At 48.2% G+C, this 27,998-nt stretch overlaps 1 protein-coding gene and 1 long non-coding RNA gene across 2 annotated transcripts; one reads left to right on the forward strand and one right to left on the reverse strand.

Annotated features, from left to right (window-relative positions):
* Window positions 1–685: 685 nt before the first annotated feature.
* GLRA4 (glycine receptor, alpha 4) lies at window positions 686–21,002 on the reverse strand. Its single transcript, XM_012645163.1, has 9 exons — window positions 20,932–21,002; window positions 17,679–17,809; window positions 17,328–17,395; window positions 16,451–16,674; window positions 16,229–16,311; window positions 14,569–14,709; window positions 11,203–11,417; window positions 6,382–6,531; window positions 686–976 (listed from the first exon to the last, which is right to left on the reverse strand). Exons 1-9 carry the CDS (start codon window positions 21,000–21,002, stop codon window positions 686–688), a joined length of 1,374 nt encoding a protein of 457 aa, XP_012500617.1.
* Window positions 4,745–6,899, forward strand: LOC105811080. The gene is made up of 3 exons (XR_001137533.1): window positions 4,745–4,909; window positions 5,747–5,871; window positions 6,456–6,899. It is a non-coding gene; the product is annotated as an uncharacterized LOC105811080 (long non-coding RNA).
* Window positions 21,003–27,998: the final 6,996 nt, after the last annotated feature.

Genomic DNA, 27,998 nt, shown 5'->3' on the forward strand with positions numbered 1-27,998 from the left:
GGAAGTTTAGATGGATCTAGAAGGGTGGTCTTTCTGAGAGTCCAATTTTTCTGCCCCAATTCTGACAGTGTGGGGCTTCCCAGGAGACTTGTACGCCTCTCTGTTGGGTGCCCTAGCCCAGTGCAGCCCATGACTGCTCCAACCTTGTTGAGAGGTGGGGAATCTGTGACTTTGCCTTCCTCTCACTGCAAGGAAACCTGCCTGGGTCACATAGGGCAGTACTTGTGGATAGAAAAGACTCCTTATTTGAGTCTACAGTAGGAGGGACAGAAAGGGCAAAGTAATGGCCAGGCTCTAGGTGGGAGTGGTGCAGATTAAGATGACAAATGCCAGAATCTAGTAGCAGTGGTCTGAATAGTCTCCACTGGAGTATTGGAAAACAGAGAGGCTTCAGCAAGGGCAGAAGGTCATCCTGGCCCCAGGAACATGGCTAAACCTCAGTCTCATGAGAAATGGGAGAGTATGAAGAAAATCTAGGCTAGGGTAGACAAGCCATCTTTGTAAGTACAGCCACCATTGGCACCATGCAGTATAGGCCCACATAGCTTTGGGACTGGTAGTTGAAGTTCTGAGTTGGGAGATCAGGAAGGAACTGTTCAAGCCCCTGATGGAGTCTAAAGGAGGGGGAAAGCCACCCAGGAGGAAGCAGGAAGCCAGCAGCTGGACTCTATAGCCTTCACCCTATTCACAGTGCCTGGTGGATATCTTCTGACTGCAGCACTTTATAGACAACCCAGTAGAAGATATTGAAGATGAGGAAAGTGAAAGGGAAGACAGCCCGGGAGATGGTGTCAATTCTCTTGGCTCGGTCCACGTAGAGTTTCCTCATGGTTTCTCCCTCCCTTAGAAGAGGGGCTGGAGGTTGGGGGCTATAAATGCCAGAACCTTCCATTGGACCCCCATCCCTTGCCTGCAGGCAGTGGCCCAAGCCATAGCCACGGAAATAGAAGCGACTTTCTCGGATGATATCTTCCTCCTGAAGGAAGAAAAGGCAGAATTTGAGGTCAAAGCTCTAAGGCAGAGGGACAGAGACCAGGCCACACATTAATATCTCATAGGTGATGCTATGCAGACAAGGTGGCTGGGCACACAGGCCCACTGTATGCTTTTTATGGCAACAAAACTACTCATGAGATAGATGTATGCTAAGCAGCTATATGTGGTATGTATGGTATGTGTTATGATTCCGTTTGCAGATAGGCCCCGAGCTGCCTTTGTGAAATGCATAACATCATTCAGTGCCATCTAAAACCTAGTGAAGTGCCAGCCACTGTGAGAGGGACATCTCAATGTCAAGTTATCTCTGACTGGTAATAAACAGAACAACAAGACCATTAGCCAGTGAAGCTGAGATATTTAAACTTAGTGCACTTGACTTTAATGACTTTCAAAAGCTTAGAATTTGTTTTTGTATATAGTATCTTTTTTAAAAGTTATCTTGACTTAAAGCTGAAAATTCTAAAAGTTTAAAATAACCTTATGGGTTATCTAAATTAGGGTAAGGCTGCTCACTCTATTGCAGCTATGTGTGCTTCTCTGTAAATTTGAAATAGGGGTCGGTACATCCAGGGTAACATTCATTACCCAATGCATATTCCATTCATAGACAATGCATGCCTTATGGTAAACACATTAACACAGAAGAGGTAAACTTTATATAAGCACTAAGTAATGGGGCAGACTGCAGAAAGGCCATTTATCCAATAATCAGCTGACAATCTTAAGTAGCTATGACACAGCTGGGAGCCAGGAAGTAAGGACAGAAAGAAAGAGATAAAAGATAGAGATGGAAACAGAGAGAGAAATAGAGACAGAGCTAGAGAGAGAGAGGGAGAGAGAGAGTGGGCCAAAGCCCCTGAGTGATCAATAGTGAGAGCTTTACTTAATATGAGGCCCTCAGACCCCCACTCATAGCCTATTTACTCTTATTTTATATATGACCCAAACAAGCCTAATTTGATTTACATCTAAAGGACAGAGTTGAGAAACACTTCCTTTAAATATTTTTATTATTTTAAAAAGCACTGATAGTTTTGGAGTAAAATCGTCGGCTGTCTAAGAAATCACCGGAAGTGCAGTGGCCCCTTGTAGGATGATGCCAGCTACCATCTCAGTTTGCCCAGGACTGAGAGGGTTCCTGAGACTTTCACTGCTAAAACTGGGGGGGTCCAAGGCAAATCAGGAAAAGTTGGTCACCCTACAGCTACCTGAGGCATTTACTATAAGTTAAAAGAACAAGATAAGCGTATATTTTATGGGTATAACATATGTGTGTATGTGTGTGTATAAAATGTGGAGAAAGTAGGTTTTAAACACTGTGCAGTTAGAGGGGCATCATAGGGTCTTTATAATGGGACCTCTGCAGCCATGATAACACACTGAAAAGTGGCTTCATAGATGAGATGTTGGTGTGCTGGGTCCCAGTAACCCTTGATTACGACATCACCAGAAGCTGACCTGACATTACACAGGCAGGCCAGTTACTGGACATCAGGGGCAGGCACGCTCAGGCCGGAGATTGGCCCACAGATCCCATCTTTTTGCTGTGCTGCCTGTGGGCTCATAGTATAAACTTGGGAAACGGCATCAGGCTTGGTCATGCCGTCTCCCCAGTGCCTATTGCCACACCTGGAAACTAACAGGCACTCAGTAGATATCCACTGAATGAATGAAGGGACTGATGAACCACATGCTTCAGAATATAGGGAAAGGAATGGCTTGTGAAGCCAGTATCCTCTCAGGGTCTCAAATTGAAGATCCAACTCAGAAGAGAATCTTACTGTTACAAAGTACTTGGCAGGAAAAACACTTTCTCCCTGCCCCACCATGCACAGTGGCCTGATGCCCTTTGGCCTCTAGAAAAGCAGTGGTACTTTTAGCATAGTTAAGACTCTCTCTAAATCTGCCCACCAGAGAGCTTTGCTGCCCAACCCTTGATTTTGTCAGAGTCTTTGTGGAGAGAGTTGTACATGTGTGGGTCAGAAGCAGTTCACTGTTGCGGTCATACTTTGGCTCTGAGTTGCTGTAGTGGGGCAGCATTAGCTCTCTGCTCAAAGTTATTTCCATAGCCTCATTCACCAGAGGCCTCGGCTCACCCTACACTATTCTCTAATCCATTTTCACACTATTCTGACAGGAGAGGTTGTGGCGGACTCATTTTAGAGATGAAGAACCAGAGGCAAACAAATTATCTCACAAGGAATTGAGAAATGAGGGCGGTAAGTAAAAGGATTTTCTCCCTTGTTGTCCAGTTCAGGGTCCCTCAGGCCACCCTGTTCCCCACTGTTTACCCTTATCCCCTCAGCGGCCCAGCTAGAGGACATAAGCCTGGAATGTTTGCCAAAAATCTCTGAAGGAGAAAGTTGGATCCAACTGCTACTTCTGTTTCTATAGATCCAATTATCTTCCCTTTTCTCCAATCACAGTAAACTTAGAGGGAATTTTGGGGAAATATTTAATATTTCCCAGGCTGGAAAAAAGCCATTTCGCATGGGAGAGAAAAGATGGCCAATAGAGTAAGCTGCTCTAGGCTCTTTTTGATTTTAACATATTGTACCTTTTGTAGTTGAGGAATTGAAGATGGGTGGCCTGAAATCCAAGGGTAGGTGGTCCTGCATTTGGATATTATCTATTTAGATCAAATTCTGAGGGGTATCTGTGTGTGCTGGGGAGGGATGATGGAGCCTTAAATGCCACTTTGTGGCTTCCATGGCTGTTGAAATAGAACGTTTTTTGTGTGGCTGTTTATAGGGGAGAAGGGCTGAGAAGCTGGAGAGGGAAGATATTCCAAAAGCAAGCTGGGGAGAGAACGCACAGTGTAGGAGGCAAGGTGTGGAGATGGGAAGGAGTGATACACATTAAAGTGAGAGAGGCCGGAAGAAAAGAGATTGGAGAATGGGGAATGGAAGAGGGTGCTAAAGGATGCAGAGAGGTGACCAGGGTTCTGGGATCAAGCGTCTGAGAGGACTGAGCAGTATTTTGAAATTTCTTCCAGCTCTCAAGTTATTCTATTGATCATGGCAAGGCTTTCACATGTTCAGTTTGAGAGGGAGCCCTTGCCAATCAGCCTGCAAAAGTTGGTAGGCTGGGTTATGCGGTTGCTGTGGCCAGAGCCTGGTGCTCAGGCCTGCTGAGGTGATGAGAAAGGGAGCTTCCCCCTTCCCTGGGAGGCCTATAGACTAGCTGGGAAGACAAAGTAGGAGTACACTGAAAACATTAAGCCACTTTAGACAGTGACATGGAAGGAAACCCCCGTGCCATGGAGATGGGTGGGTGAGGAGAGATTAGAGAAGAAAAGGACCCAGCCTGGAGCTGGGTCAACAGCTGGCTGACTCCTAGAACATTCCTAATTTGCTCTTGGCTAATGGTTCCCCAAAAATGTTATGGATTCCCCTCCCTCCTCCAACAGGGCTCCTCTCAGACAGAGGACTTCTGCTTCTCTATCTGGAACAGGAAGGCCCAGGGCCTGCTTGGTGCCTCGAGGATTCCTGCCACAGGCAATGGGATGGCAATGGCTTTAGAAGACTTGAAAAAGGGACAGGATTAATGGAACAGGTTTGATTTTCAGGTTTTATTCACATTTATAACAAGCCTCAGCCCACTTTCAGGCAGGCTTCAGGGTCCTCAGCAGGGAGGGCCCAGGCTGCTGTCATAACTCTGTAATAATTGAGCCCTGGCTATGACACGCTCACTCCATTATGAGCTCAGGAGCAATGTGTATATGAGCAGGAGGAGACAGGCTGTGGGCAGTTGGGAGTTGGAGGAGTGCAGGGAAGGAGGTGGGACCAGTGTCAACCTGGAGTAGCTCTACAGTAACTCTGGCAGCCTTTTGTTGCTGGGACATCCACACAGGCAATTTAGCTGGCAAAAGGACTCTGGATTGGTTGGCAGCCTGCTCTTCATTTCCAAGGTAGGCATTGAGAAGGCATCAAGATAGAAACCCCTATAAAGATAAGAGTTTGGTACCTGTAGGCAGATCTGACACAGCCAAAGAGGGGATGGGGACAGTTAGCTCAGAAAAGGGAGCATCGTCTTTTCTTGCCCTTCTGCCAGATCTCTCAATTTTTTTTTCTAACCCGCGATAAGGGACTGAAAAGGCTTTTAGGTCTTATGAAGAATGAGTCCTACTCAAGGAGATGCAGTTGTGGATCAATCCACTAGAGGGCATGTCTCCCAGGGCCCAACGGAAGGACTAAAGTGAGGCAAGAATTGATACATTCAGACAAACCACTAAATGAGACAGGAGTCCTGCCCTCAGCAGAAAGGGCCCTTAGCGAGCCACATGAAACCATGGAGGTGGTTTGTGAGGTATTTTTAGTGCGGACATATGGTAAGGGTGCCCCGGAACAGTTGAGGTGGGAGGTGGAGTGTTGGGAAGAGTCCTTGTTCTGGTGTGGCCCAGATAGCCTAGAGCCAGGATTTTAACAGCGGGTTCAGATCATTGTTTTCTATGCACCCAGAGGTCATTATGTGCTTGTCCCTTTGGTTTTAGAGTCCCGGGATTAGGCAGCAAACAGGGAGTCAGAGCTCAAGACAAACCAGAACTCTGTCTCTCTGGTGATTAAGCAACCAGTATGTAGCTCAACAAAAGCTTTCAGCTTCCCTCATAATTGGACACCTGCTTCTGTGAGGGTGGCGCAGGCACCTCGGTTGTCATGACAACTTACCTAGCACCTATTGTCTGGGCAGTTGGGGGATAAACTGCCTCTGTTGTCATGACAACAAGATTCCTCTTATGTTTCCCCAGGTGATCACTCTACTGTAGAAGAAATGGGGTTGACAGACAAGAGTGTGGGAGAACAACAGCTCAAGCCCAACAACTCTGATGCACCCAATGAAGATCAAAGAGAAGAAGTTCAACAGCAAGAAGAGGCAAGTAGTAGTTTTTCAATTCCAGCTTAGTTATGGGGACCCTCTTATAATGCTCACCTAAAAAGGCACCAATGCCTGACTCTTGAATTCTTAACCACCAATTAGTGTATGACAACCTGGGGTAAGGGGAGAGCCTCTGGGGTGAGGGGAGAGCCAGGAGTAACCATCACTACTTCTCAAAGCAATTTCATATTGGCTAACTTTGATAAGGTTCTAATGCTAGCTAACATTTTCAGTGCTTATTCTGTGCTGGGCACTGTGCCCATGCTCTTAATCAATCACTACTATATGGTTCACAGGAATTAATGTCCCATTGGACAGATAAGGAAACAGAATTAAAGAGGTTCAAGTCTTAGCTTAACTGTGACCAGCCTGGGAATAGAATCCAGGGCTCGCGATTGCCTGTCTAGTCCTTGCACCGCTAGGTTGGGTCTTGGTTTATGGGAGGAGTAGTAGGGAGGAAGGAGTCCAAAGGAGAAAGGCAGTGGGCCCCTCCCTAGTTGTACTCACCATGCGTTGGCGCCTCTGCCTTCTTCGAAGTCGTATGAATTCCTTATGCTGACGGGAGACAAAATTGACTGCAGCGTACTCCAGTAGGGCAGCGAACACAAAGAGCAGGCACACAGCCATCCAGATGTCAATTGCCTTCACGTACGACACCTAGAACATCCATCAACAGAAGAGTCAACTTTCCTGGAATCCTTCCATGGCCTATGCAGTGGGTTTCCAGCCCGTATCAATTGCCTGATGTTCTTCAGTTTTATCCTGAACTTCTTCTGGTTTTCAAAGAAGCTTTCCACGATATGGCCCATTGTCTGAAGGCCCATATCGAAGAGATCGGGCTACCTATCCTCCTCCAACTCTCTGCACTCTCCAACTTCTACTTCTACCTGCCTGTCCTTCCTATACTTCTTTTCCTCTATTTCTTTACTCTTTTTGTGCTTCTCCTTCTGCTTCTGATTATTCTTTTCATTCTTATCTTCTCTTGATTCCTTTCTTTCAATAAACAGCAATGAACATGAACACTGTGTTTGTTTGCCCTCTGTTATCTCCTGGGATCCTCACAGCCACGGTGCTAATTGGGCAGGGTTCATGATTCCCAGGTGACACACGTGAAGATGCTTAAGGCTCAGAGAGAGTCTTAGCCAAGATTACCCAGTGAGAAGGTAGCACTACGACTTGGGGGTCCTGGGCTTTTGATTCGGAGGCATTGCCAAAGCCTATAGTTTGACAGACTAGGAGCTCCTTCCTTTCCCTCTTCCTCCCCTGTTCTTTCCTAGACCCTGTGGTTTTTCCTGCTGTTCTTTGTGAGAGGCGCTGCTGAAGAATTGAGCTTAGGAGTGAGCTGTGGCCTCATCTCTCAACCTGGAGAGGAGAACAGGGCAGGGATCCCAAGGGCGCACCACCTACCCCCTCTAAGGATGCTTTGCAAATTGCAAGGCATTGTTGGTGCCCACCTAACCAGCCCCTAGTGCTCTCCTCTCACTACCTGCCTTGGCAGCCTCCAAGTACTTTTCTCTCTCACTTCCCTTGTGAAGGTTGAACACTGGCCTCTCCTGGAACAGGGTTGCAGCTACGTGGGGCCAGGAAGGGGGACAGAGCTTGAGTTTAAAAGAACTTTTCACCTCCTCAGCCAGATTGCCTCCCTACATAGTTTAGAGCCACTGAGCTCACCCCATAGCGCTACCCAGCAGCAGGAGGATTTAAGACAGGCCACTTATTTCATCAGCCTCTGCTATGTTGGGCAATGAGAGTGCTGCAGACTTCAGGTAAGGAGTGGGCTTCACTGGTTAAACCCTCGACCTCAGTGGTTCTTAACTGGAGACAATCTGCCCACCCCAGGGGCATTTGGCAATGTTTAGAGACATTTTTGGTGGCACAATTTTGGGCTGGTGATGGCTATGAGCATCTAATGGCTAGAGGCCAGGTATGCTGCCAAATATCCTATAGTGTACAGCCCCATGCCTGACCCCCAACACACACACACACACCCCAAAGAATTATATGGCCCCAAATGGCAACAGGGCTAAGGATGAGAAAACCACTTTACTTCTTTTGGGCAATGTCATTGAGATGGTGGCTGTGGATTACTAGGCCACCCTGATTAAGCATCCTTTGGTGTCTCCACTTTGCCACTTAGTAAGAAGGCATCCTATTTCATTCACCATCCCCTAGTCCCACTGTGCCCCAAGGATGTCAGATACCTCCTATGAAGATCAATAATGAGTTAATGACAAGGGAGGGCCATGAAGGTGCTTTGGACCATCAAAAGAAAGGACACCCTAAGCACCAGGAAGAAAGTCTTGTTAATGATGAGAATGTCAATGATAGGTCTTTAAAAATCTCAGGAATCTGTTCACTCACTATTCTAGGTCATCTGAAAAACTGCAACAGTTTCCTAAATGGTCTCGCTGCATCTACTCTTGCCACCTCCAATCTGTTCTCCAAACAGCAGCCAGAGTTTTGGTTTCAAAATGTAAATCTGATCATATCACGCCCCTGCTCACAACTTTTCCATAGTTCTCCATTACCTTTATGATAGGGTCTGCGCTCCCATTACCATGGCATCTGGCTTCTGCCTACCTCTTCGGTCTCATCGCACCCTTTGCAATCTATGATTCTGCTATGGTGAACTATTTCAGTTGTTTCCCAAGGAGCCAATCTTCCTTCCCCTTTCTTTACTTGGATAACTTTTACTTATCCTTCAGCTTTCACTTTAGATACCACATCCTCTGGGAAGCCTTCCCTGATCATCTCAGTCATGTTGGTTGTCCTGCTATATGTGCCCAGGTTATCCACACCTTCTTAGCATCCATCACACACCTAGCCATTCCCTTCACTAGCTCTTCGACGTCAGGGACTGTTTCCATCTCATTTACTATTCTATCTCCAATGCCTATCTGAATGCCTGGCATATAATACATTTTTTTGAATGAATGGCTGAATGAATGGTTTAGCAATGAGTTTGTCTCTGCTGGCTTCTGCTTCTCTCTTTGCCCTCCTCACCAAGAGCTACCTACCTGCCCCAAGAGTTGTAGGCCATTTAGATTACAGGATCTAGAGAAAATTGGGTCTTTCCTCCCTGCTGCAACTTCAGGTCTAGTCTGCCAGTCTCTGGTAAAAGCTTCCATTTAGCCCCTCCATTCTTCTCTGAGCTACCTGCAGTTAAGGAGATCAAAGGCCTGGCAAAACAATGGTAATCAGTGCCCTTGGGTGGCCCCATAAGGACAAAGAAGGAATGGTTTCCTGGGAACATGGGGAATGGCCACCCTAGCTGAGTTCCCTTACAAAATAAGCCTCTGCCACTCTCATCCTGAACACTAAAGTTATATTCGGGTGGTGGGGGGTTGGTGTGGCTTCCAGAAGCCCCTGGCTTGGCTCCATCTCTTTCCTTGGGGCTCCCACCAAACCTAGTGTTGCACAAACTCAAGAGTGAGCAGATACTCCCTGGTTTACTGAGTCCCTTGCTCTGTGGGGCTGGCTAACGAGGCTATTTAGTTTGGGGTACATGCCTGGATATTTTGCTTACTGGCCAATGAAGCCATGAAAAAGTCATTAAAATCTGACAAGAAGGCACCAAATGCTGCAAACAAACAACTCTCCAATAAAGTCCACTTTTTCCAAATGAGGAAACTAAGTGATTCCTGAGAGCAGATGGATGCTGTTCACCCACAGGAGGGGGCCACAAAAGGAAATTCTCTTGGCAAGAATAAGGCATAAATTGCACTACATCCCTGAGTTAAAGAAGAATCTCCTTGCGTGGCAGAGGCAATAAACTAGGGCAGGGTTCTTGGATCTGAACTCTGGTCTCCATACAAAGCCACTATCAAAACACAGCCACCACAGTCCAGCCTGGCCCTGCTGCCCTTGCTTAAGTCCAGCTTGCTTCTCAGAGCCTCATCAATATCCCTGTCCATCCAGGAAATACATTTACAGAAAATGATCCCTGACAACTTTTCCTGGGACCCTTGATCCTGATCCGAGCTTTGTCATTGTTTATCCCTATTGGGATCTGGACTGCCTCAAAGGTTTCCCGACAACTCAAAAATAACTGGGGACAACACCAGCTGCTTTCATCCCAGATCCACCACTCAATCTCAATTTTTTCAACCCTGACACCTAATATTAATAATTATAACAATACTCAACATTTATTGAGCCGTTACTATGTGCCAAACACTGTCCTGTGTGTTGATACATTATTTATTTTTCACAGTAACCCTCTGGAAGAGGTAAAATTCTTATTCCCATGTTACAAACAAGGAGATTTAGAGGTAAGAAATTTGTCTAAGGTCATGCTATTAGTTAATGATGAGGCTGGTACTCAAACCCAAATCTGCCTGACTCTAATCTCCTAATCTCAACCACTACTCCATATAGCTAATTTACAAAGTTACCAGGATATCCCAGATTACCCCCTGTTTAAGTTCCCAATAAAAAGTCATATTAGAAACAAGCACTAAGAGATGGGAGATCACAGGGCCTGGTTCCCAACAAATCAGTGCAAGAGGGAATATATTCACTATAAGATCCACAAGGAATAGTGTTGCTTTCATTTCCCATCATTTCTCCATGACAAAGTACAGTGCCTGGTACGTAGTACATGCTCAATAAATATTTATTAAATGAATAAATGGCCTTGCTCCCTGATTCACTCAGAGCCTTGCTGACTATAAGGACTTTGCGGTGACCTCTAAATTCCCTACATGATGATATGAGGCAGGGAAAACCTCTGCACAGTCTCATCAGCACAAATATTTCTGCATAATCAAAACATCACCAGGCCCCAGATGACCAGAGTCCACTAACTCTAATTGCTATTTGCTACCTCCAAATGCTCTCATCCCCAAAGAATGGTCACTGTCTCTAGAGCTCTTTGTAATTGTACCTGATTTCTGAAATAGTAAGACGACAGAAATTGGTTCAAAATCCTGATACTTCTTTGGTTATTTCTTGTAGGGCATAACCTTGGAAGGTCATTTTACCTCTCTGGGCTTTATTATCCTTCTCTGTACCATGAGGGACTAGGACTTTCTCCTTGCTAAGGATCTTTTGGTGTTGGACATGCTAGTGTTTCCTGAAGAAAGTCAAAGTAGGTAAGGCACTGTTTCTACTTATTCCCTAGCCAGACAGCATTGCTAACTCCAGCCTCCACATTGTTAGCAATGTCATTAGCAATATGTTCTGGGGGAAGAGAGAATGCAGGACACCAGCTCTTGCTCAGTGGCTTTTCTCAACCTTAAATCCAAAGTAAATAGTGAGCAGGAGGGCACATGGGATGAATGGGAAATGGAGAGCCTTAGAGCAAACAAGTCTTGCATGTCTCTTCACCTTAGGCAAAGAGGCCCGGGAGCCAGAGCTCTGGGTGGTCATGGTGAGCACGGTGGTGATGCCCAGGCCCACACGGGCAGGAGCAGCATCCATGTTGATCCAGAAGGAGACCCAGGACAGGATGACAATGAGTAGGCTGGGGATGTACATCTGAATCAGATAGTAGCCCATCTGCCGTTCCAGGTGAAACTTGACCTCGATACAGGTGAATTTCCCTGCAAGAAAAGAAGTGATGTCTCAGGGTCCAGGTCCCCAGCCTGTGACTGAGCCTGAGGTAACTAGGGTAAGACTAGGGCACCTGATCTCTGCTGGCCAGCCTCTGGGTACCTCAGCTGGGCCAATAAATGAGCCTTTCAAAATGGCCCCAGTTAGTGCCAGATGTATGTACTAAGGAAACTCTCAGAGCGGCCATTGAAGACTTGGCCTCTTGCTCCTAGCACTTTCACATGACAGCACAGCAAGAGGATAAATAGCAGAGGGGCTCCAGAGTCAGACTCCCTCGGTTTGAATCCTGAACCTTCCACTCATTAGCTGTGTGACCTTGGGCAAAACACCCAAACTTTTTGAGCTTCAGTTTCCTTGCCTGTAAAACAGTAATAACAATACCAACTCCATCACTGGGCTATTGGAAAAATTAAATGAGATCATGTATTTGAGGTGTTGGGCACATAGGTAGCTGTTACTATTGTTATCTTTATTAACAAAGCAATTAGCTTAGACTCCATTCAGATCTCAGCAGCCCAGCCTGCACTTGCTAGTACCCCAGAACAGAAGCTCTCTAGCAACAACAATTCACTGAGATAAACACTGCCTGTGTCTTAAGCAACTGAGAAGAGCTGGATAGCAAACATCTGGAAACAATGCCCAACAGAGACCAGCTCTGAACAGCAGGCAGCGGGTTTCCATAGAGCATCGGGCAGCGGTAATCTATTCCACCAACAAAAAGTGCATTGGCCCCAAGCACATGGACTGAAGCTTGGCCTCCTCTGCCAGCCTTCTTCACTTTATTCTGCTTCCCGTGGCCCCAAGGCTAAGAAAACACTAGGTCAGAGCTTCTCTCAATAACAGAGGCTCAGGATGACCCAAGCAAAAAGGAGAGGATGTGTATGTTACTTTGTTCTGGTCTTATCAGGCCTACCTGAATCCTCAAGGCCAGTGATTTCATCAATAACTGATTAAGGCTTTGGCATGTTGTAGGCTATTGTGACCACCTACTGTTCCTGAGTCCACCTCACCTCACCCTACCCCGGCTTTACTAAGCCCCTGTATTTTCTTTCCCGTCCCACCTTTCCTTCTTTTTTTCTTTGTGTAATAGCCGGATTTTTTTTGGTTTTGTTTTTATTTTTTGAGACAGGGTCTTGCTCTGTCTCCTGGGCTAGAGTGCTGTGGCATATCATCATAGTTCACTATAACCTCAAACTCCTGGATTCAAACCATCCTCCTGCCTCAGCCTCCCAAGTGGCTGGGACTACAGGTGCACCAACCACATCTGGTTAATTTTTCTATTTTTTGTAGAGAGGGGGTCTTGCTCTTGCTCAAGCTGGTCCCAAACTCCTGGCCTCAAGCGATCCTCCCACCTTGGCCTCCTAAAATGCTAAGATTACAGGCGTGAGTCACCAGCACCGAGCCAGCAGTTTTGTTTTTAATTAAAAAATTAACACTAGTTTAGTACAGAAAATTGAGAAGTAGAGAAGGAATAATAATATTCATAAGATTACATTTAGGATCCCCCTACTAAGCAACCTGACTCTATATACTTTGTCTCATTTAATCCTACAGCAACTCTTTGGGGTAAGTAAAATTATCTCTCATATCAAAGACAGGGATACTGAGACACGAAGAAATTAAGTTATGTTTCTCAAGGGCACTCAGCTAATGAATAGTGAAATCCAAGCTCAGCTCTATCTGCCCTCAAAATTCTTGTTCTTATCCGTTGTGTCCACATATCTTTAGAAACATTTAGTTCTATCTCCTTCCAGGATTTTTAAATGCATGTTTTTGGGTTTTTTTTAACTACAATGTAATCATTTTGTGTATATAACTCTGAATCTTACCTTCTTTCACTCATACTTTCCCACGTTGATATAAGCACCTTGTAAGCATCCTTTTTAATGTCTGCATACTATTCCACCAAACAGATGCATTATGTAATTTATTTAACCTCTGCCCTATTGGCGGATATTTAGAACAGTTTCAAGTTTTTGCTAGTATAAACAGTGACCCAGAAGCCCCCTTGGGGTTTAAAGTCAATGTGATATTTTGGAATATTTCCTTATAATACATTCCAAGGTGTCGGATTCCTGGATAATTAAGTAGCAAAAAAAATTGAGCTTCTAGACTAAGGTTTCTCAAAGTATATTTCCTCGACCACCTAATTCAGAATCCTCAGGATACCTGTTAAAGGGCAGATTTATGAGCATTACTCCAAGTGTACGTAATTGGAATCTCTGAGAGATAGAGCCCAAGAATCAACATTTTAACAGACTCCCCTGGGGAACATAATGCACACCAAAGTTTGAAAACCATTGACCTATATACAGATTGCCAACTTTTTTCCCCAAAAGGTTATACCAATTCCACTCCCACCTGCATTTTCTAAATTCAATGGCCTTTTTCTCTCCCCACTCCCCACACCCCCATGTATATGCACACACATATTCATGGGGCAGCACCCAAAGCATATCAGGGTACCATGGGAGGGACCCAGGACCTTTTCCTCTTCAGCCTGCTGCCTCTATCTCAGGGTCAGAGCTCCTGGCAGCCAAATTGCCAGGGGAAATGAGGAGCTGCAGGGAGCAGATGTTCAGACTGAAAAGTAGCCCTTCTCCACTTTTTGGCTCACGTTTCACACCTGGGAAAATATGGCAGCTCATGAGAGCAGGGCAGTGGTGGCAGCAGTGGGAGGTGGGCGCAGTAAGCAGGCTGCTGCCCTCAGGCCTGTTCCCTCCCTGTTCAGCACAGCCGCTGATCACGCTCAGACATGCATGCCCCAGCTTCCACACAGAGTTGGCTCTAGGAAAAGTGGGAAACTCCTGCCACTCACTGTAACAGGCCCATTTGCTCTGCAGCATGTGACAGGGACAGGAACATGGACTGTGGAGTTACACAGATCTGGATTTGAATTCCAAACCTGCCATTTACTAGCTATGTCACTTGGACAATTGATTTAACCTCTTAGAACCTTGGTTTTCCTTTTCTGAAAAAATGGTGTTGGTAATCACTACCACAATGAGATATGACATATGAAGCACCTGGCACCATATCTGGCATAGATTGGGCATTCAATAGAGGCTGGCTGCCTTGTCCCCTTGCTTCGCATCTGAAGGTTCTCCTGTGGCTCATAGCCAGTAAAATCCTGGTTTTTACCTGTGTTGTAGTGCTTGGTACAATAGCCTAGATCCTTCTCATCCCGCAAGATAAACTGGGGCAGAGTCAGCCCCTCAGCCACTTGGACAGCAGGAGCATCTTCCAGCCACTCAAACACGAGGTCATTCATGGTGTAGCCAACTGAAAGTGACAGAGATGGCAAAGGGCTGCAGAGTGTGGGTGTTGGGTGGGGGTAGGGACAGGGTTAGAACTGGTAGGAGAAAACAGTCGACAAGTCAGGCCTGGGGTTTAGGAGCTTCATGCTCATCTTGGAAAGGGAAACTTTTCTGAAGGGGGTACTTGGTCACTGTCTCATGGGCCCATCCTAAGTTGGTAAATCAGAAAGATTCCGGACTCCTACTCAGTTCTCAAGCTCAAGGAAGGCCCAAACAGAAATTATTCTGGCAGACCTAGAAAGCAGGTCAAGAGGGTTGGAAAGATGTCAAGGAACCCAGCTGGGAGCCTCCTGCCATATCTCAAGCCCAGGGGAGTAAGCATGTGTACCAACCACATGTCTTGATCTGAGCCAGCCTCAGAGTCAGGGCTTCTGCCACCTCACCTCAGGGAGGAGAGAGCTATTTATATCCTGCCAGTCATGCATGGGACAATGTGCATACCACAGACTCCTAGCCAGGGCCTTGAATTGGGGCAGATTGAGAGCTAATATCTGAACATGCCAAGTTGTTCACAGATAGCTAGCAATTCAAGAAGGCTCACGCCACATATATGATTATATTCGCACATGTCAGGTAGAGATGGGAGCAGAAACACCAAGGCTCACAGACATCCAGTGTAGGGCTTTGACCCAGAGTACCTGTGTGACTTTGGATAAGTCACTTCTCCTTCTATAAGATGGTGATAATAGTAGCTACTCTACCCACTTTTCAGAGTTGTTGTTAAGGGATAATGAAAGGCTGGATGTGAAAGTGGTTTATGAACTCTAAAGAGCTGACCACAGCTGGAAACAGCCTTACAAGCCTTCTTCTCTAAACACCGAATGTGTGTCTCCTGATCTCACAGTCTCCCCTCACCCAGGAGATGGAGAAGGAGTGGAAATAGGCGATGGTCTGGCCTTGTCATCCTTTGGCTCCTTTGCACTTTGGGCAGTCCCTACAGGCTGGCACCCCTGCCATAGGGAGCCCTTGGCTGACCTCTCCACTCTAGGCACTGTCCTCTGCCTAGAACTGTCCTCTCCTACTTCTCTACATAGGTTATCTGTATTCACGGGGAATCAGGGTTCAAAGAGTGCCCCCACCTTGCACACACTGGCATTTTTATAGGCATCTTCAACGTCTTAGGGGAGTAAAGGTAGAATGACTTCAGACACTGTGAGATGGACCATATCTTTGGGCAGAGAAGGTGCCCCTCAAATCGCCCCCCACAACCAGCATGAGCACATTTGTATGTAAGGCTGGCATCTCCCCATTCCCCAGCCCTGTGGAACAGCCAGATCAGCAAATAGTGTGGGGATGGAAAAACACACTGGGCTAGGGGTTAGAGATCCCTGGCTCCTAGTCTCATCTGTGCCAAGAATTGACTGGGTGTGCTTGGGCCAGTCCCTCCCCACTCTGGATGGTCCTTTTCCTGTGTGGAATCCTGTGGGAGGGGTTAACTAGCTTTTATTCCAGGCCTTGCTCTGTGACTCTCTAGAGACACTTACAGCTCTCCAACTGCATCGTGCAGGTCTGGATGTCCATGGGGAAGTTCTTGAGGTCCATCGGGCAGGACAAAATCAGGGTCAACCTGGTGGGGACAGAAAGAAAGAAGTGACATCGGTTTACTTGGGCCCAGCCCAGCACAGGAGAACCCCCCTCCCACCCCTCGGCCTCCATCTGCCTTCTTTCCCTTGATGCAAACTCTCCTGGCCATTCACCAGGTGCACCTGATACTGTAGAGCACATTCCCATTCTTGAAGATGCGCAGTAACTTGTTGTCCGTGGTCACCTCATGAAAATTGGCCCCCTTCTCATTGGCAAAGAACAGGTCTGGCTTCCAGATGGAGTCTAGCATGGAGGGATCGAGGTCCAGAGAGTCGTCAGGATATTCTCGGTACGCCAGACGTGGGTCATTCCACTGCTGCCGCAAGAAGACATTCACCCGGTAGTCCTGGGAGGGTGCAAAGAGGCATCCCATCAGAGGCAGTGCTATTCCCAGCGTCCCAGCCAGCCTGCAGGGGCGGGAGAGCCATGAGGAGGAAATGCTGGGAGTGCATCTCCAGGGCAGTGGGCATTTTTGACTGGAGAAGGAATCTATCTTGGGATGATATGGAAGAGATGGGCAGGGAAAAAGCCTTCATTTAAGCACTTGCTATGTGCCAGGCTCTCTGCTAAGTGCTTTCTTTATATGCATCATCTCATTTAAATCTCACACCAACCTTGTGAGGAGAGTGTTGTCATGATCTCCACTTTACAGATGGGGACACTGAGGCAAAGAGAGATTTAAGTAATCTGCCTAAGGTAACACAGCTATGAGATGGTAGAGTCCAGATTTGAACCCAGGTTTGTCTGATTCCAAAGCCAGTGCTCTGCACCAAGCTACTTCACGTGTTTCACCATCTGCTGCTTAGACTAGTCTATCTTTAGCCATGGAAATCCGGGGCTAGGGAAAAATGTCCTCCCAGTGACCAACTTCAGGCATCCCATGGCTTTAGCTATGACCACGAAACAGGGAGAGGACAGAAGAGGGAGGAAATGCTTACTATCTGGTGGGCTTCTCCCATTCATCCTAGAGTGGAAGCAGGGAACAGGGAGACCCCTTACCATGGTGGTCTCAGTGACGGAGCCGAAACTGTTGATGAAGATGTTGCAGGTCACATTCACGGGTGGGCCTAAGGGTAGCAAAGCACAGCCCATTGGCAGGGCATTCCAGGAGATTGGGAGCAGGTCCCAGAACTCCCTCCCTTAGCTTGAGGCCAGGCCACTGCTGGGAGAAGGCAATGCCAGCCACACAGGCCCATGAGCAAAGGGGAGGAGAGGCCCCATCTCAGCTGTAAGAACTAACGCCGGACCTCCAGCCTCCTTTCCTTTTGGCAGGTGACAGGGTCTGGCTGGGTGGTGTGCTGCCAAAAGTGGTGGGGAGGGAGGGACTTTTGTAGGATGAAGGTTTCTTACCTTTAAAATTGGGCCGAATCCTGGCATCATATCCAGATGTTCGCCCCATAAGCTTGTCTAGGAAATCAGAGGGGGACATGGGCTGGGACCCTTTGGTCCCAGATTTGACTTCCTCTTTTGCCAAGGCCACCCTGGATAGGAGAGGTAAAGAGGTCTGAGGCCAGTTGTATTCTGCATTTATTGCAGACTCTCTCACTCCCCATCTCCACCCATCTCTGACTGATGTCCCCATAAGGCAGGAGGATAGGAGAGGATGGGTCTCTGGGTGCCATTTGAAAAATGAAAACAACAAAAACAGCCCTACGTCAACAGGGCAGCTCACCAGTTAGTACTAGAAAAGTGCTTTCGCATAGATTAAATCTTTTTACCCTCACAATTCTCAAGTGAGATGGGGGTGAAGACTATTATTTCCATTTTACAGATGAGAAAACTGAGGCTTCAAAAGGAGAAGTGACTTATCCAAAGTCACAGAGCTAGTGAGTGACAGGCTCAGGACCCAAACTTTGGGCTCAAGCGTTGTCCAGTGTTCTCTTCCTGAAGGTGCTTTGAGAGCACCCAAAGAAGAGTGATGTCTCACTGGAAATGATCTGGCAAGGGTGGAAAGGGCTCAAGGACAACTTACATCCCTGAGAGCTGGTCTCAGTTGCTTGGGCTCCACGCTGGGCTGCTCAGGATCTAGAACCCAGCTTCTGAAAGAGGGAGTCTTGGCTTCTGGCGCATGCTCCAGCAGGAAGCTCCGTTTTGAGCTATATTTTAATTCAGGGCTATGGCTGCTGCAGGCAGGTGAACTACTTTTGGCAAATATGGTGGAAAAGCGGGGCTCTAGGAGCATGGGAAAACCTCCCAGTAGAGTGGACATGCTGAGGTCAACTTCCATCTTTTTCCCCCTAACAGCTTGATTCTGAGGAAGGAGCCAGTGTGCTTTAGCCTAGCTTGGAAACCAGCCCCCTTCTCCTCTGACAAGTTTCCCTCTAAAAGCAGCAAAGCCCCCTCCACATACCTGATTACCAGCTAACAGACTAGGGGCCCAGAGCTCAGCAAAGCCTTGGTGGCAAGGGTAGAGCTCAGGCTGGACTCCTGGCTGGGCCAGGTGACTCCTGCCCCATCCTGCCATCATCCCTGGACCAGGCGCTAGCACTGCCACTGCTGCTGCTACACTGTGGGGCTGGGCGGCAGTGTGGCTGCTGTCCTGCTGGGTCCTAGTATCCTTTGAGCCAGCAGGCCCCTCTTTCCCAGTAAATGCACGCACCAGCCAGTGAGCAATAGAATAATAAAAATAGCTAATGCACCATACTAAATGCTTTGCACACCTTGTCTAATTTGGTTCTCACAGAGTCCTCTCAGATAAGTGTTATGGTTATTTCCATTATATAAATGAAGAGATCAAGGATCAGAGAGGTGAAGTGACTTCTTCATGATCGTGTAGCTAGTGAGTGGTAAAGCCAGGATTCGAACCCAGAGCTACTGACTTCAAAATTAGGTCTATCTATCACAATACCATGATGCAGACAGTCCAGGGTGGGCAGCCAAGGAGCCAGAGTGGCGAAAGGTCAGTGGCGGCCCCACTATGACCTCCCAGAGTCTTGTCTCCTTGAATCCCCCTAGCAAGAGGAAGCTCTTACCCTGAGGACAGAGGCCTCCCTAGCCCCTAGCAGGGGCTGCCAGAGGAGGTGGCCTAAGCAGACTCTGAAAATCCGAGGAGGCTGGTGGTGGTGCTGGAGCAAGCAGAAGTCTCTGGCTTCACCACAGGATGTCCACACTAGCCAGGTGCTGCTGCTGCTGCTGCTGCTGGCCACCTGCCACCTGCCTGCTGGGAGGCCACATGGCCCTGCACATGGAGCAACCGGACCCTCCCTACCGTCCTCAGCCCCACTCTCAGGTCACCTCTCTTGCTAGTCCCAGCCCTAGGACCCTGGCATAGGCTGTGGACTCAGCTGTCTTGGGCCCCAACCCTTGTTGCAGCCCCTTTTTCTGGGGCTACCTTGTCTGAAGACCTAAGAGCAGAGTCACTGTGTGCTGCCACTCCTTCCTCTTTCATTCCTGGAAAGTCCCACACATTGGCAGGACCTAGGAAGCTCCAGAGCTGACAATCTTTTTCATGCAAGGCCTTGGGGTGGGGTCGGGGGAGAGCTCTGATTCTGCTGCTGGGCACCTGAGCGACCTCAGACTAGTTGCTGCTCCTCTCTGGGCCTCAGTTTCCATATGTGCAATGAAAGACTTGGACTCCAGACTCTCTAAGGGCCCATCTTGCTCTAACTGCCTGCACTCTTTAAGCTCTAGTGGGAATGCTGCCACTGGAGCTCCGCCTTTGAGGCAGCCTCCTTTCCATGAGGGCCAGCAAGGCCCAGCTGGGTGCCCCCTTCTGCCTGCATCCTCTTGTCAACTCCAGCTGAGCTGCCATTCCACTTTGAGCTGTTTTCACCCTTCAGAAGTTTCCTGCCCCGCTCTGCCTGACTGCCTGCCTGCCAACCCAATGTGTCTGCAAGTCGTGGGGCAGCAGGCTCCTCAGAGGCAAGCATCCCTGGGTGCTCCTTGGACTGAAAGGAAGAGGAGGAGGATGCTGTGGTGGCGCTCACCCCCTCCACCTTGGGAGGCACTCCTCTTATGACCAGGTCAGCCCAAGCCACAGCCATCTTTCCTGCTCAGCTCACCCTGCCAACCTAGACTGGCTCCTGGTCTAATGAGAAAGGGGCAATTGGTGGGGGGTCAGTTACAGAAAGCCCCAAGTATGTCTTGCTTGCAAGCCCAGGAAATGACTGCTACTTAGTTCCCCTCAAGGGACAGTGAGCAGCCAGCCATGTGCACACGGGCAGGGTGACTGCAGAGGGCCAAGGTTTGGCCAGCCCAGCTCCATCCTGATGTGGTCTTGGGGCAAATCCCTGCTACTTGAAGCCTCTTGGGCATGCAGCTGATAGATATTGCTGTCATTTTTAGGGATCTGAGCAGTGTGTGGCCCAGCTGGTAGGGAGACAGGCTGGGTGGCAGGACAGACAGCGTTCATTCTTTGGCTCAGCTACTTAGCCCTTACCCAGGCCCGGGGAAACTCCTACCCATGCACAAACCTTCCCACCGGCACCGTGGACTTGACATCTCTAATGAAAAACTCCTGGGTCCTGACTACGGGAGGGTGTGTCCTCCCCTGGAGCCCTCCAGACTGGGGGCCTTGTGCGAACTTAGAGGAAACTGTGCCAGACGCCCCCGGCTGCCCCTTGGCCAGTGTTTGCATGCACCTCCTCACCCCCGCTCAGCTCACCTGAGGAGGACGTGCCCTGGCAGTGTCCAGAGGAGAAGGAAGGAGAGGGTTGCAGGAACAAGAGCTGTCATTTCGCGGGGATCTCGGAGCCCTTCGTCAGCCTGGCTGCCAATGTGAGAGGGGCTATCCCTGCAGGAATACGAGAAGTACAGAGGCTTTCTCCAACTTGGGCAGCTCGCAAGGAGCCGGTGCAGGGTGCAGCCGGGCTGGGAGTTGCGCTCTCTCTCCTCTTCTGCCTCTTCTCTGCCCTGCCTTTATCAGTCAGGGGCCAGAACTATTCCCTTGGAAATGATCCTGACACAGATAACCCTACCGGCTCCTGCCTGGGATTGCCCTGGGCTCCGGAGGGCCTCAGCCTGCCAGCTGGGAGCTAGAAAAGGTTCTCTTTGGGCAGCAATCACTCTCCAAACCCTGGAGAGTCTTGGAGGGGAGGGAGGAGGGAGACCAGTAGGAAGATGTTTCCCTCCCTCCAACCCCCCCCCTCCATGCACCCTCCGAAAGCAGCAATTTAAAGGCACAGTCGGCAGCAGCTGGAGGGGTTCAGAGTGTGTGTCTGTGTGCCGGGGAGGAGCTTGGGCTGCTGCTGCTGCTGCTTAGGGAGGGCCAGAGGTGTTCTGTCCAGCCTCTAACTCTCGGGCTGGAGGAGGGGACTTAGGTGGCCCTGCTCCCCCCCTCCCCCAACAGCTTTCCTCTTAGCCTGGAGCCAAGCTGGGGCCCAACAGGAAAGTCCTAATGATTTTTATAAGGGGGGAAAGACCTGAGAAGGTTTAGGCAGAGCTATGGTATTCTCAAGCTGACAGCTTCAGGTCCGAGAGGAGGCGAGAGGGAGGCTGAGGGCTGGGGCAGCTTTTCCCCAACTGTGGACAGAGGCGCAGAGGATGGAAGACACACAGGAACTTCGGAGCCCTTCTCATGTATAGTCTGCCTACGAGACAGTCTGTCCTTCCTGGTAGTTGCACATCCTTTCCCCTGCCTGCTTCCCTCCCTCAGGTCCTCTCTGGTGAGCTTGGAGCCCTCTGTAGCTCTCGGAATCCCTCCTCCCCACACCCCTTCCCCAGCCTGGCCCTGGGAAGGGATAGCGGTGCAGAGCAGGGCTGGGGCACAGCAGGCTCTGCAAGCTTCAGAGGAATCGCAGCAGGAGCAAGGGCAGTAACCTAGCAGCCCTCAGCCCAGATCGAGAGAGGCAGAGGGCAGAGGGTGGGTGTCCTGCTCCCTCACCTTCTACACATTTGCTTACAGCACCCAGGTGCTTCAGCAGCTCCGTTTTCTCCTCCCCTACCCTTCCCCAGGCCCTTCCCCAAACGTTCCCATGCGGCATCTCAACAGCTCTGGGACCACCCCCCCCCAATCCCAGTGCCTCTCCCGCTCTCCCTCCTTTTCTCCAATCTCCTCCTTTCTTCCCCTCTCCCTGAAGTTTTGCCTTCATCTGTCCTCTCTCCACCTCACGCTCCCATCTCCTGTTTCCCTGTTTCTTCTCTTTCTCACCTTCTGTGTCTGTCTCCTCTTTTCTTCCCCCCTCGCTTTCTCTCCATCTCCGTTTTCTCTCCACCTCCCCTTTATCTTCACTCTCACGCTCTCCTCCAAAAACGACAGCAGCGAGAAGCCAAGGGTTTTCGCTTCTCCTTCGGGGGGAACTCTCCCACCTGCTCTGCGGAGTTCTGATTGCGTGTGTGCTGGGAGGGGGGTGTCTGTGCCGCCTTCCCAGGGTCAATCCCGCAGCTGACTGCAGCCTCCCCAACCCTACCAGAGAGGGGTCAGAAGCTCTTTTATGGGCCCCACTGGCTATGCAGATGGATTAACAAGGCAACCATGGATGGAACCTTTGCTGCAGCTCCCTTTTGGCTATGTTATTAAGGAAGAGGAATTTTCAAACCACAAATGAAAGGGAAAGAAGAGAATTATAAAGAATATACACTAAAATATTGATGGGAGAGCTGAGCTTTTGGAGTTGGGACTGAAAACATTACAAGCCTCCAATAATTCCTATATGGTCAGTAAATGCAGAATACCAATTATCCTAGAACATCTTTAGCCGCCCTCCCGCCTGCTCACACCCGCTCTGTGTTTCCCTTAAGTGTCACAATGCCCGCTCCTGTAAGGGCAGAGTTCAGGGCTGGGGAGCTGGCAGGAGGGTGGGAGGGACCAGGGTGCTTGTCTCCTGTGTGTAACTCACTCTGGCAAACCTGATCATGTTACTTCCCTGGCCTCAACAGTTCAACAGTCCCGCATTGCTTGCAGGCTGCAGCCCGAGGCCCTGAGTGATGTGGTTGCTCTGCTGGGCCATCCCATTGCTGCATGTAGAGCTGCCTGTTCTCTTGCTCCACATTCCCCTTCACCCAAAGTACTCTTCCCGCCATTCTTACCCCTCTGGACTGAGTTTTGTTGTCACTCTGTCAAGAGAGATTTCTGGAACTGCCCCCAGCCCCCTCAGGGTTAGGTGGTCTGGGTTAGGTGGCTCTCTGGTGTGTTCCCACAGGACCCTCACCTTGCCCTTCACAGCACTCTATCACACTCGGTCACAGTTGCTGGCTTACTTGCCTCTCTCCCCTACTATATCATGAGCTCCCCAAGAGCAGAGACACATCATCCACCAATTCCCAGGCAGTTAGTGAACATTTGTTAAAAGATTCATCCCGGGCACCCAGGGACATGTCCTCAAGCTCAGTGCCTCTGCATCTCTCTCTGTCAAACAAGAATGATAAGTTTGACACACAGAGAGAGGCCAGCAGGAGGTAATGGTAATAAGGAGTAATGAGAAAGCAGTTTTTTTTCCCTTGCCCCTCATGCCTGTAGTTTCACACTCAGTGACTGGAATTCTGGCCAATGGAAGGTATAGGCTCCTGGGGACTGGTCCATTGTCTTGGGCCTCGCCTCCTGTGTGTGCCATAGTGTTCCTGGGTGTTGACATCATAGCAGGGCCAGCTTCCTGGGAGGAAACATCCCCTCTTGTGAGGCTGCAGCGATGACCAAATGTTGGGCTGACATGGTAAAGAGATACAGCTTTCCTAGGGTGCTGGAAGCAGATATTTTGGGTAAAGAAGGGAGGAAAGGAGGCAAAGAACTGGGTATACTGCTGCTAGGAGTTGACAAGCAGCAGGAGAGATGCCCATTGGAAGAGTTCCTGTACCAATAAGAAGCCACACTCTGTGAAGGTGACCTCAGCATCTTTTTGTGGGAAGGGTACAAAGTCAGGTCCAGCCTTGCCCCATAACCTTTTTCTCTTGCCATTACCAAATTATGAATCTCCATGCTCCAAAATGTATTGCACCTTTTTCCTGTTTTGCAATTGGCTGCTGTACTCGCCAGAGAACTGTCTTTATTGCAGTGCTAAGGCTGTATAGAAGCTACAATAGGCAAAATGTTTCCCAGGATGAAAGATATTATTTTGTCATGAAAAAACTACCAAGCTACTAAAAATGGATTAAGCACATTTTCATAAATGTTTCATTCCAGGAAAGAGTCTGTCACATTTCAGCCCTATGCAGGGAAAATTGCAACGGGGCCCTCCTGACAAGCAGGCTTCTCTGAGGAGAAGTATGTCTGTGTTGGGATGGGTATTTGGTAAATTCAGTGATTTCTAGGGCTGCATTTTGGGGGTCAGATTGGAGAATAATTTGGCATACCTTCCTGGACCCGACTCCAATTACCCAGATCATATGGTCCCCATATTGTCTATCTCACTTATTGAAGTAGAAAATGGTTGAGGGATACCTTGAAAGGCAAGCTGCGTTCCCCAATCTGAGGAAACTCTCAGAGCTTTAGCTACTTTTCAGAAGTGTTGGGGTAAGAAGTTGGAGGGGGGTTAAAATAAAAGACAGATGCCTTTTAAAAAATCTGCTGACTATGACCAGGGCGTTTCAGTTGGATCTCTAAGGAGCAAGGCTGCATCTTTTTGCTGCATATGAATTTTTCTTTTCAGGGTTATTTTCAACTTCCAAGGATGTGCCAGTTTACTTGAAAGCAGGGGCTCAACTTCCGGTGCTTAGGAATATTGGCAGCAGAGGCAGGAAGCCCTTTTGCCCTCCAGACTTAAGGATATAGCACAGCGTGTGTGCAGGCAGGAGTGGTGGTGGGATTTTCACGGTCCTAGACTCAGGTGGAATAAACAAAATGGCAGACATGTTAGACACGTTCAGCACTCTCCTGACTTTTGCAGAGTGATTGGATCAAGTCCGATGCTTCAAAGATTTGGCTTTCTTCTTTTTGCGGAATATTTCAAGTATGGATTTTGCAGACAAAATCTGGGGTGTCTGAACTTGGAGGGGGGCCCAGGGAGAGGTGAACTGAGCTCCCCTCAGTCCCCAAAGACAAACCAGGTATCAGCACCAGGATAGCACCAGTGAACAATGGCCCTGCCTCTGTTGCTGGGCTCTGTTCAGTGTTCAGGGAACAATGGAGTAGCGAAACTCCAGCTAGGAAAGGTGTAGTGACTAGCACCCAGGTGTGCATCGCTTCCCCATGTTGGACCCTCAGAATCATCACTCATCCCATCCGCCATCTGAGAGTAATTCACTAGCTGTGCAGAAGAGTTTCATTAAGGTTTCCAGAGTTCGCACTGACTTTCCTTGTCTCTTGTCTCTTGTAAGTCTGCAACATTCTTGTTTGAGGATGATAGGACCATGTCATGCCTCTCCTCGAAGGTAAATTGGTTTTTGCTTATGATCATGCTCATGAATATCTTATTTGACTCATTTGGAGACTGTGATAATCCATGCTATATGAGGCATGAAGCCCTTATAGAACATAAAAGCAACAGAACTTGGAAAAATTAGGCCGGGCACGGTGGCTCATGCCTGTAATCCTAGCACTCTGGGAGGCCGAGGCGGGAGGATTGCTTCAGCTTAGGAGTTCGAGACCAGCCTGAGCAAGAGCGAGACCCCTGTCTCTACTATAAATAGAAAGAAATTAGCCAAACAACTAAAAATAGAAAAAATTAGCCGGGCATGGTGGCGTGTGCCTGTAGTCCCAGCCACCCGGGAGGCTGAGTCAGGAGGATCGCTTGAGCCCAGGAGTTTAAGGTTGCTGTGAGCTAGGCTGATGCCAAGGCACTCTAGCCCAGGCAAGAGAGTGAGACTTTGTCTCAAAAAAAAAAAAAAAAAAAAGCAACAGAACTTGGAAAAATGAATAAATATTTACTGTGTGGAATGGATCACCTTCCCACTAATTCATGTATGCATTCAACAAATATTTATTGAATGTAAATCATACATCAGATATTCTAGGTGCTGGAGATACAATAGTGAACAAGGCAGATAAAGTTCATGCCCTCATGTCACTTACATTCTAGTGGGTCACTAGTGTAATTCCTTCGCAAAGAAGGCTTCTACATGGGTTATCAGCAGTGCTCAAGGGTCCGAGTGCCTCTTACAGTATTTGAGTAGGGCATTTATTACATGGCCTAGAAAATAGACTATATTTCAGCAGGTAGTAATAAGGTTCATTTCCATTCATCCCAGAATCTGTCTGCTAGTCACATCACACAGGTCATTACCTGCTAGACACCCTCCCAAGAAGCTTATCCTCCAATAATCCAAACCTACAGAACATGCATGCCAAAGTCCCGTGATTGTCTCTGATGTGCATACGTATTTGTCGGCAACTGCTAATAAACATCTTCCTCACTAGGAGAGTTAGGTGGGATTAACAACACTCTTAGCTGTGGTGTTTCTCTAAGTGATCTCTAATTATTTAAGCCCCTTCCTTCCTTCCTTCTTTCCTTCCTCTCTCCCTCCCTCCCTCCCTTCTGTCTTTTCTTTCCATCTTTTTACAGTCTTTCTGTCTGTCTGTCCTCTTGTCTTGTCTTCTGTCTGTCTTTTTTGGTTTTACCATGAATAAATTTAATGTCTGCTGTAATAGGATACAACACTAAAGTAAGAAAAAGTTTACTGGGTGACTACATAGAATTGTGCAGAAAACTGAATTTCCATTAATGCCACCAATCATATTGACATAATTAAGTTAGAAAATTTTATATGCCAAAATTATAAATTTAACATTATACATGATGTGCTAGCTTAATCTTGCTCTCCTGTAGCTCACTGTCTGAGTATACACATGCGTGCATGCAGACACACACACATGCAGAACTCTCCTTGATAATCTGAAGATAATGCCTCTGCTGCTAGGAATTATCATTCAAGAGTGTGTGGCCAAAGAAGCTGGTGTGTGATGAGTAGGCCTTTTCATCCTGAGTGCAGGTGGGTCTTGTTCTTTGATTTGTGGCTGTGGTTTCTACATATACTGTACTAATGAAGCCCTTCTAGCCACAGTCACTTACGCAGAATAATTGGAATCCCTAGGTAAGGTGCCAAATTGAATCACTTCTCTTCCTAAAAGGGTTGGGGGGAGAGATTCATTTTGCGAAGTTATGCTGTGTATGGCCCAAAGCGACAGATTCTAATCAATGACAGGCGCTCCTAAAGAGTCACCTGAGATGCTAATCAAACAGACAACTCCAAACCTCAGCAGGCACACACACATCAGCTTTTGCTGCCACCCACTCCTACACTGTCAGCAACATCATCGTCAGACACCGAGAGAGTGTTGCTTTGAGAACTCTGACTTCTCTTTCCTGCCCATTGTCAGTTTCTTTCTGTAACCTTCACATTGCCTTTCTACCATGCATTAAGTCCCACGTGTTCTATAATCCCCTCACTTTCCACAGCAGTGTGCCCACTGCTGAGTCAAAGGCAGGTGCTGTTTCACAACTGCAAACCCAGTACAATCAGCCTCAATTATGGTCCAGTTTCAGGAGAGACAAATAGGATGCTGAGGACTTGACATTTTCAGGCGAGCGGTGGCGTAGAGCCAGGAAGTCTGCTCAGTTGCATCACCTTAAGCAAAAGCACTTGGGGGACCAAATTGTTCTCCGTGTGCAGAACCGGGTAGAAGAAATAGTAGAATGAAGTCAAAGAGGACCATTTAGAAGGTTCACTGAGTAAGGATGAACATTTTAGCACTTCAGAGACGCACCAGGAGGAAACTAGAAGTGAGGGCAGGAGAGCTCGGCTCATCCTGAGCTGCTGGAGGGAAAGAATTTGAAGTGGCTCTTTTTGATGGCTCAGATT

Source organism: Propithecus coquereli, unplaced genomic scaffold (genome assembly GCF_000956105.1).
Source record: "Propithecus coquereli isolate 6110/MARCELLA unplaced genomic scaffold, Pcoq_1.0 Scaffold104, whole genome shotgun sequence".
NCBI classification, from domain to species: domain Eukaryota; kingdom Metazoa; phylum Chordata; class Mammalia; order Primates; family Indriidae; genus Propithecus; species Propithecus coquereli.

Coding starts and splice junctions, on each gene's coding strand:
- GLRA4 (XM_012645163.1), bottom strand. CDS start 21,002: ATGACAGCTCTTGTTCCTGCAACCCTCTCCTTCCTTCTCCTCTGGACA. Junction 16,675..17,327: donor CCGTCACTGAGACCACCATG/GTAAGGGGTCTC, acceptor GCACCCTCCCAG/GACTACCGGGTGAATGTCTT. Junction 6,532..11,202: donor CCCGGGCCTCTTTGCCTAAG/GTGAAGAGACAT, acceptor TGGATGTTCTAG/GTGTCGTACGTGAAGGCAAT.